Source organism: Agelaius phoeniceus, chromosome 20, assembly GCF_051311805.1.
Source record: "Agelaius phoeniceus isolate bAgePho1 chromosome 20, bAgePho1.hap1, whole genome shotgun sequence".
In the NCBI taxonomy this organism is placed as follows: domain Eukaryota; kingdom Metazoa; phylum Chordata; class Aves; order Passeriformes; family Icteridae; genus Agelaius; species Agelaius phoeniceus.
Genome location: NC_135284.1, coordinates 4,373,432 through 4,383,407, shown reverse-complemented (window position 1 = coordinate 4,383,407; position 9,976 = coordinate 4,373,432). Strand labels below are relative to the sequence as shown.

At 47.5% G+C, this 9,976-nt stretch overlaps 1 protein-coding gene across 4 annotated transcripts in view; it reads right to left on the bottom strand.

The window, feature by feature from the left end:
• Positions 1–5,053: 5,053 nt before the first annotated feature.
• FAM222B (family with sequence similarity 222 member B) overlaps positions 5,054–9,976 on the bottom strand; it is a 36,378-nt gene continuing 31,455 nt past the window's right edge. For all 4 annotated transcript variants that reach the window (XM_054646802.2, XM_054646799.2, XM_077188663.1 and 1 more), the window contains one exon: positions 5,054–9,292. In XM_054646802.2, the coding sequence (XP_054502777.1) occupies positions 7,719–9,275 (1,557 nt within the window). In that variant the 5' untranslated portion in view covers positions 9,276–9,292 and the 3' untranslated portion in view covers positions 5,054–7,718. The remainder of the gene's footprint in view (positions 9,293–9,976) is intronic.

Genomic DNA, 9,976 nt, shown 5'->3' with positions numbered 1-9,976 from the left:
AGGAATGTCCCCTGGGCAGGTCCCAGCCCGGTGTGGCAGCTCGGGGCCCTGGGGAGCTGGGCAATACTCCTGTCCTTGCTGGTACCCAGTGCCAGCCTGTGCTGGTGCCCAAACTGGTGCCCAATACGAGCCCACCCCTCTGCCCAGTGCCAGCCTGTGCTGGTGCCCCGTGCCAGTCCATACCGGGCCACCAAACTGGTGTCTAATGCCAGCCCATGCTGGTGTCCAGTGTCAGCCTGTACTGGTGTTCACGCTGGCACCCAGTGTCACCCTGTGCTTGTGCCCAGTGCCAGCCTCATGCTGGTTTCTGATGCCAGCCCCTAATGATGAGCAGTTCTTGCCCATACTGGTGCCTGGTGTGTCCAGTGTCAGCTGTACTGGTGCCCAGTGCCAGCCCACAGTGGTGGCAGTCCCAGCCCACACTGGTGACCCATACTAGCCCATATTGGTGCCCAGTGCTGGCCCAAACTGCTGCCCACTGCCAGACTGCACTGGTACCAGTGCCAGCCTGAACTGGCGACTATTGCCAGTCTATTGCCAGCCCAAACTGGGGCCCAGTTTCAGCCCGCACTGGTGCCCAGTGCCACCCGTGTGTTAATGTCCAGTGCCAGCCCATGGTGACCCATGCTGGCCCACACTGGTGCCCAGTTCCAGTCCATCCCATCGCCCGTTTCCAGCCTGTTCCAGTGCCCGTTTCCAGCCCATCCCAGTGCCCAGTTCCAGCCCATCCCAGTGCCAGTTCCAGCCCATCCCAGTGGCCGTTTCCAGCCTGTTCCAGTGCCCAGTTCATGCTCATCCCAGTGCCCAGTTCCCATCCATCCCAGTGCCAGTTCCAGCCAGTCCCTGTGCCCGGTTCATGCCCATCCCAGTGCCCATTTCCAGCCTGTTCCATTGCCCAGTTCATGCTCATCCCAGTGCCAGTTCCAGCCCATCCCAGTGCCCGGTTCCAGCCCATCCCAGTGCCCACTTCCAGCCCATCCCAGTGCCCGTTTCCAGCCCATCCCAGTGCCCACTTCCAGCCCGTCCCAGTGCCCGGTTCCAGCCCATCTCGGAGCCTGTCCCGGTGTCCCCGTGTCCCCCTCCCCGCCCGGTGCTCGGCTCAGTGGCGCCGCCGCGTGGGGACCGAGGGGAGGGGAAGATGTCAATAGAAATTTATTGCCTTATAATTTATATAAATGAATAATAATTAGCATTATTATTATAATCATTGTAATTATTACGTTAACAAATTGTTATAATTCATATTAAGTATGCATTTTATCCTTACACATTAGGCTTATTTTTTAAATAGTAATTTATTGTATTTAATATATCAATTTTATATATTATACTTTTAAAATATTTCAAATTTAATATTTCATATATTATATAATTATATTTCGTATATTATATATTATTGTATAATTATATAATATATATCATATATTATATAATTATATCAAATTTCATATATCAATATAATTGCATTATATAACATTTTAGTATTTTATATTATAGAAATTCTATCTGTATATTTACACAGCTTCCATACTTCATATTTATCCTACATTTAATTTCTATTTAATAGCTATTTATAATTTTTATCCTTATATATTATATTTTCATATTTTATATTTATTATACACATTTTATTTATATATTTTTATTTGTGTGTATATATATACACAACCCCCATACACACACAGAGTACAGGGACAGCCCTGTCTCTCTGACCAGGCCACACACAGGGTGTTGGCAACCCTTTTTTCCAACAAGTTGCCTTAAAATAAAATATAAAATAAAATAAAATAAAATAAAATAAAATAAAATAAAATAAAATAAAATAAAATAAAATAAAATAAATGAAAATAAAATAAATGAAAATAAAAATAAAATAAAATAAAATAACCAAACAAACATATAATTTATGAACTAAAAGTGGGAAGCAGTGCTGGAGTAAGCCTGGACAGCAGCTCCTGGATGAAAAAAACAACCCTGGGAGCTTGGAGTTATCCCTGTCCCCAGCTCAAGGACCAACTCCCAGCTCTGTTTCCCTGCTTGGGCTGATTTCCCCCCTTTTCCTGCCCCTTTCTAGCCCTCTCTGTCTGGAAATGTCAGCAGGATCTTGGAGCACCTCTTAACCTTCAGCATGGCAGCGATTCCCCAGCAGGGCCTGGGCTGCAGGAAAAGCAGGAGGGGGAGATGCTCTCAATGCTCGAGGAGGAGAGGGAGACAAATCGATTCTTGCTACTAAATTTAGCCTCAAATATCAAGTTTAAAAATAAACTTCCTGGAAACTTGGTGGTTTGAGGGTTTATTCTAAAGGTTTGGGCTGCCAGCTCACTCCCTGCTCCATTGTCCCAACGTTGCTGGAAGGACCTTCAGAAGATGCTCAAATCAGGGAGGAAAATCTTAATAAACACCTGAAAAATCGAGGGAGACCCCACCTGGAGGGTCCTTTGCCTGAGTAAGACCCCCACCACAGTGGATATGCCCTAAATTACCCCCAAACCTTTTTAACCTCTTTGGGATTGTAAACAGGGAGGATTTTTTGGCAAAACCACTTCATCTGCTCACACCATAGAGCCCCAGTTTGAGCTGATTCTTGATGATTCTTCTCCAAGATACTGAAACGAGACATAGATATTGTACAGGGAGAAAAATGTGAGAAAAATTTCCTTTGCACATCCTTTATTAAAGACCTGTCTGGGCCCTCTCCCTGCCCATTTGCCCCCAGGACTGAGGGGTTTGAGGGCAGTGAAAGTTGACAGGATTTCACAGCAGTTTTTCGGTGCAATCTCACTTCACTCTCTCTACATCTCTCAGGCTCGCAGCCACCCCAGCAGAATCAACAGCCTGTACCCAATTGCTTTGAAATTAACTTAAACTAAGCAGATAAAACACTCCAGTAATTTTATTGCAATGTGGCTCTGCTGATTGTTGCAGAGCATCCGAAAGGCAGCTCCTGCTGGAGGGTGTCCAGTGTGTGCTCCTCCAGCAGCTGACCCCAATGTGCCACTTTCCTTTGGTTCCTCCACCCTCTGGACCCCCCAGGACCTCACATGGAGCAGGAATTTTTTTCAGCTCTGAATTTTTGCAGCATCCCCAATGTTGCTCCTCTCTGAACCTCACAAGCTGCTGGAGCTGCTGGAGTTCGCAGAGAACATCTGGGTGTTGCCTACCCTGGGTCAAAATCTGGGAAGAAAAACTTATTAAGCCCTAAAGGAGAAGTTTTAAAATGTTGGATTTTACTCAAAGCCCTCAGCTTAGCTGTGGCTGCAGGTGATTCCTCAGTAGAGGCAGCAGCTGCTCACACCAAGTCCCTGCTGGATTGTTTTCCACCGGATCCTCGCTCCAGGTCCAACTGGCTGCAAAGACGATGAGAAAGTCTCCTGAAAACTCCTTGCAGAAGAGATTGTTCCTGTTGGGGGGATGGAAACCAGATACCAAAGAAGATTTGAGTCAAAGGAGAAGAGGATCCTGCAGCTCTGATGGATGGAGTGGCTGCTGTTGGAATTTCCGGATGCTGGAGAGGGATGCAGCAGTGCCTGTGGGCAAACAGATCTTCCTGCCTAAGCTCAGCCAGGCTAAACTGCCCGGTTTAACCCAAATTCCAGGAAAACCATGTGGGAACCAAATGTCCATAGCATTTGGGGAACAGTGGGAACAGTAGGAAGGAGGGATTTTAATGCTCAGGTTTGCAGTGAGATGGGGTTGGAGTTTTGTCCTTCTGAGAGATGGAAGCAAAGATTAAATGAGATGTACAATCCTGGGAGAGGGGAGGAAACCCTGTCAGCTCCCATCTTCTGGAAGGTGACTGCACATGTTACAAATCTCCTTTAAAATTTTGGCAGGACTCAAACCCCCTCCTCCACTCCTCCTCCTATGTTTAACCATTATTTCAGCACCTTTCTCGCAGAGATTCTTTCTCTGTTTTCCCAAACCTTTCCTCTTATTGGAGCAGTCAGCCAGACTCTGCCTGATACATTCCTATCCCAGAAACCCATGGAGACCCTTCCCCAAATTCCCTTTGGGACAAACACCCACCCTGAGACTCCAGGGCACCTCACACTGCATAAAACCAGCAGAAGGGGCAGAGGGACCAGGTCTCTTTTTTAATTTTTCCTGTGGACAAAATAATGATAATAAAGAAAATTCTAATTGGTACCCATAGCACAGAAGCAGCAGCCTTGATCATCAGTCTTGTGGCTTAATGAAACACAGCAGCAATTCCCAGTTCTCTCCCAGTGATCCCCAGCAAACAGCTCTGTTTGGTTTCCACGGGAGCAGCCAGGCCCCTGGAGACATCTGACATGGAAAGCTTGAAGAAAACTCACGAGTGTCTTTTATAAAATGCTCACTTTGGGCTGTGACAAACTGGGCTTGTGGCTGAACAGCTCCAAAGCTTCTGTTCCAAACATGGGGCACAGATTCCCTGTGGAAGGGTTCACGCCATGCTCGTGTTTATCCTTCCCAGGATCTTCCTAAGGTCCAGCTCGAGGTTCTGAAGTGGGGATGGGGAGGATGGTTCTGCTGCTGAGGGAGGGTGAGGAGCTGAGGAAACGCCTGAGCTTTACTCATTCCTCAAGGAGCAGAGCAGGCACTGAGGATCCAGCAGGGAGCAGAGCCTTGTGCTGGAGTCAGTGACCCATGGATGGACAGGCAAGGGGAGCTGCAGTGTGAGCCCCAAAGGTTGGTGACCACCCCCAAGGGGCTCATGGAAGAGAGGGAACATTCCCAGCTTTTTGGTTCCTCTTAATTCTGCACCAGGCAGAGAGGAAAAACCACGGGAGGTTTCTCCACATTTCCAGGAGAGCAGGGCACAGCTCCTGCCACACAAGGCACCACAAGGCTCTTCCTTCCTCGCCCTGGTGACAGTGCCACAGCCAGACCCCCACCCTGGGCACCTACACCACGGATCCAACCTTTGCTCCCAACATCCCACCTGGGAATGAGGCAGGACAGTGCTTCTCTTTAGGGCTGAGCAGGGAAGGGTGGGGAGCCCATCACAACAGCGCTGCTGCAGAGGTGAAAGGGTCAGTTCAAAGAAAAATCTCACTGCCAGACCAAAAGGAAAGGTTTCAGTATATTTTAATAGTAAAATGATTCTTATTTTTTTTCAAGCAATGTCCCACCTGGATGAGTCTCAGCAGGAATTTTGCTTCCCGGTCCTGCTGTACCGGGGCAAAGCCTCGGAGGTTGTGGCTGTACCTGTGCAGAACAGTCCCCAAAAACTCACAGCGTGCTGCCAACACCACCAAACACCTCCCAGGCAACCACCACCACGGCACAGGACTCTGCTCAGGCTCTCAGGAGAAGAGCAGGAGTTAAAAATTAGCTTTTAGTAACAGTCTGGGTTAAGATTTGGAGCAGGCTACGGACCAGAGGAGAGGCCAAGGTTTGATTTAGTAAAAAGGAGCAGAACACCTTACAGTGACTGACTGGGCAGGGAGGGGTGAGGTCAGAGCACAGCCCTCACTGGGGTTGGGTTTGGGATGGGGAAAACGACGGGGTGACTGTAGGGGAAGCAGCTTCAGACTCGAACTCTGGCTCCAACAGAATGGATTCAGAAAAATATTGCATGAAAAGCCTCAGGATTTTCGTTCTTTCATAGATGTATATTTACCAGTTTTCACAAAGACTGCAGGAATACGATTATAAACAATAAATTAGGACTTCATGTTGCTATCATTTGGCATAACACAATCAGGCAATTTTTCCTTTTTTTAAATATAAGGCAACACAAGCCAACACATAATTTAATCCGTCTTTAGTCAAATTGCTTAACTTTGCTCAGGAGTTACCACTAAAGAACGGGTTATAGTACACTTAAAAGAATTTAAATAATGACATGATATAAGTGTACTAACTTACAAGGAGTCAGAAATGTACTCTGCTAAGCTTTGAAACCTAAATATTTGTTACAGCCCAGGACTACACATTCTAAATTAAAAAAATACAAATAAATGTTTTCTAATTTTCCCATTTACGAAAAACCTTTAAGAATCTCTAGCCAACTATGACGTCACTTCAAAACTTTTTTTTTAATTTTTTTTTTTTTTAATTTTGTATGATGTCTTTAAGATTTTTTTTTTTAAACCATGCTCATTAAGGAAAGTTCAAGGAGCAAATACTTAAGGCTTTGTTTTTCCAAGGGCTGTGAGGGAGGCCAGTGGATGGCAGAGGCCAGTGGGTTCACCCATACACAATGCTACTCAAACCCACACTACCAGGCGACATTCATACAGAAATATTACACTTAAAAGTTACAGTGTAGAGCAATATTTTTTAGCCAGTGTACATAGAAAGAATCAATGCATTTATTTTTTTAAACTTTTTTCTTCTTCTTCTTCTTTTTTTCTTTTTTTTCTTTTTTTTTTTTTAATTTCCAAACTTGATTGTGATCATTATGTTCAAGTATTAGTCTCGTTAACAGAGATGAGGAATTTTCTACTTACAATAAATTCGGCTGTTAGAAAGGAAAGGGATGTTTTGGTACACAGAGGAGAACAAGATGCTGAGGTTACCCAGTAGTTAGTGTCCTACAGTCACTGACTCAACTGGCTGCTGGAAGTGACGTGGGGAAGGAACAGAAGGAGTTAGGCACCGAGACCCTGGGAAAAAGGGATGTTAAAAATAGCTTCACTAATTCCCAGGGAGAAGAATTGTTCCATTAAATCCGCTGGGGTGTTTTGATGGAGAGGAACAGGGGACTGTCAATCCCACAGTGGCTTGTGAGAGGAGCTTTGATTCAGACCAACCAACTCCCATCCCACAGCGCTCACTGCACTGGGGATGGGCTGAGCTGCATCTCCTCACCCTGGCAGTAATTCCAGCTTCCAGAGAAGTGGCTGAACCCTTTTTGGAGTTGTCAGTGGGTCTGGATTTCCTTCACACGAGGCTGGCCAGACTCCTAGCAGCGAGGGATTCAGACAACATGAGCTTTGAGGCTGGTGGAAGGGCACTGGGGAGGGGGAACACGAAGAAAGGCAACTCCCCGTGGCTGCCTTCATCCCAAACCCGCCGTTCCCCTCCTCATACCCTGTCCAGAAAACACAAAGTGTCAGAAAAATCTGCCAGAGACTTTTGACTTTGGACAAAGTCTAAATGATAAATGTGGGCAAGAAACAGCTGAAAAGCTTCTCCCTCTATTAAAGCCTAAATACATACCCCTAGCTGGCTCTTTTCAAACGTAGGCTCTTTTTCAATTACACAGGCCTCTAGACAGTGCAAATGGTCAATGTTTAATGCATTAATGAAATGGGCTTTTGAGTTGAAAACAAGCCCTACTCCCTGACAAAATTCTGTTGCTCTTAATCTTGTGAGGAAATTGAGATGGAAATGGAAGCAGCTACACTACCTCGCTCTCACTGGAGCACAGATGTGGCTGCAAAACCCTGCAGCAACTCAACCTCAGTCCAGCGAGGAGCTGCTCAGCAGAAGGCAAAAAAAAAAAAAAAAAAAAGCTGCACAAAGGGGGAATCTGCTGTGAGGAAACAGCTGTGGCGTGAAGTAGTGTAATGAAATTCTTTGACACAAAAGGCATGTTAAATATTTGATGCATAAAGGAGAGAGATAACATGTAAGCAAAGCTCTTTAAATATACAGTATGTCTTCTTCCAATGGGTACTATAATGATCACACAAGTTTGCAAGTTAAAAACGCCTTGCTTATTAATTAAAATTAAGACTAAAACCTATAATTTTTTTTTTTTTTTTGTCTGTGAAAGTGACTGCAGCCTATCTATACCCTGGGTGTTGAATATGAAGATTTCGACTATCGGTTGGTTCAGGTGCTCGGTTCATGGGAGGCCGATGGACTTTTCCCAGCACGGCCATGCTCTGGTCTCGGAAGCAGGACTGCTGGAAGTCCCCACTTAGGTAATCCATGGTCTGCATCACATTATTCTGGCTGGATGGGCCAGCTCCAGCTCTGTAATGAGTTCCTCCTGCACAATCCAGCGTCGCTCCCGCTGGCTGTCCCCCATGGAAAGGCATGGTGAGGTCCTGGGACCCAGAGCTGTCACTGTTGGGCGTGGGCAGAATGTTATTCCAGAGGGGCTGGAAATAGTGCCCATTGGTATATGGCAAAGGTCCCTGCAACCCGTTCACAGGAGGAGAAGGCGTAGGCTTCTCGATGGGGGGCTTCAAGCTGAAGGACTGGCCCATGCACAGTTCTTGAGGGTAGTTGGAAGTTTTGCCAGGGAAACTCTGCCCTGCAATCTCTCTCTGAGGGTGCTTCCCTGCGAGTCCAGCAGGCCCAGCAGCATCCCCACACATTTGCTGCAGATGTGCAAGCTGGTGCTGGTTCCACGCAACCGATTTGATTTCGTTCTGGTAGGCGGGCGGCACCCTGTTAATATTGACCATGGGCACATTAACAGAGGCAGGAGGAATAGCAGCAGCAGCATGGTCGACAGGGTTTACTACACAGGAAGGCATGGGTGTAGGGACATTGTGAGTAGATACCCTGGTACTTGCATTGATAAGCAGGTTGCGACTTATAGGGCTGGGGTTTGCGATCTGTCCCTCACACACTGAGGTAGTGCTAATGCCAGCTCTGGCCTGGCAGAACTGGTTAATCTGGTGCACAATGCTGCTCAGGTCCGGTGGCTGGTTCTGCTGCAGGGTGGCAGCCATAGAGAGGGGAATGGTTGAGGTAGACACGGTCACATTCGGCGGCGCGTCTGCGTCCGGCATCTTTCTGCCTCCGTGCAAACCCGGCTGCAGCAGCGGGTTCGGGGCGTGCTGCAGGGTCTGGTGTGCCATGGGCTGAGGGTGCTGCAAGCCCTGCGGCTGCTGCTGCTGCTGCATGTTCTGCGGGTGCGGCAGCGCCTGCGGGATCCCCTGAGGGTGCGGTAAGCTGGGTGGCTGTGGAATACCCTGAGGGTGCTGCGGGATGCTCTGGGGGTGCGGCAAAGTCTGTGCATGCTGGAGAGCCTGCTGGCGAGCGAGCGCCTGGGGGTGGGATAAAGTGCTTGGTGCAACGTAGGGCGTGGAGGGGGGGTTCATCATCGCCTCCGGCAGCAGGCGCGCGCGCGTCCCGTCAAAGTCCTTGATGATTCCCTTGGCTGGGGATTTGACTATGGCCAGCAGGCCGGTTTTGGTGGTGGCCTGAGACGGGTAGGGGCTGTACCTCTGGCCCGAAGTATCGAGTCCGTTCACAGTACGGCGTATGTGTTTCCTCTGGGGAACCTTGACGCTGTTCGGAAAGATTTTTATAGTCAGTGGATTGTTGGCGACCTTCTTAGCATAAGCATCCAATTCTGCTGGGGTAGGATACTGTGCAGATCTCATTTTCTGTGTAGTGTCCCCTGTGGAGAAAGGAAATTGGTCAGTTCTGGTAAGCAAGGGATCAAGCCCAGGGCAAGACAGTCACACAACAAGGGGAGAAAATCTCCAAGGATTCAAGAGGCAAGGAAACTTCATCCTGCCAGACCAGCGGGTCATGGAGCAGACGCCTCATTCCCTTTATTACCTGGTGACCAACACAAGCCCCAGTTCAGCTTAAGGCAAGACCTGCCCGGGGGAGCAAAACAAAACCACGTTCTCATCAGAGTATGTTTGCAGTTGGACAAAAACAGGTAATGTGTTATAAACATCAGACTGTCTCCAGCTGAAATATTCCTCACAGCTTGCAGTGGTGGGCTGGTTTTTAGTCTCTTAATTTAAGATGCCTCCTCATCACTCTTCAAACCATTCTCAGTATTTTTATCGTGGAATTCCAAATCAGAAAGATATGAATTAAACATGAAGCCCCTGCAATCCTGAGGTGGGAACCATACTATGGTGGGCTGACCCTGGCTGGGCACCAGGTGCCCCCAAAGCTGCTCTGTCACTCCCATCCTCAGCCAGGCATGGAAGAAGAAACATGGGGTCAGAAAAAGGAAGGGGAGATAGCACTCGCCAAAATGGACAAAACAGACCTGGGGAAATTAGTTTAATTTATTACCAATCCAATCAGAGTAGGGTAATGAGAAATAAAAACCTCTTCCTTC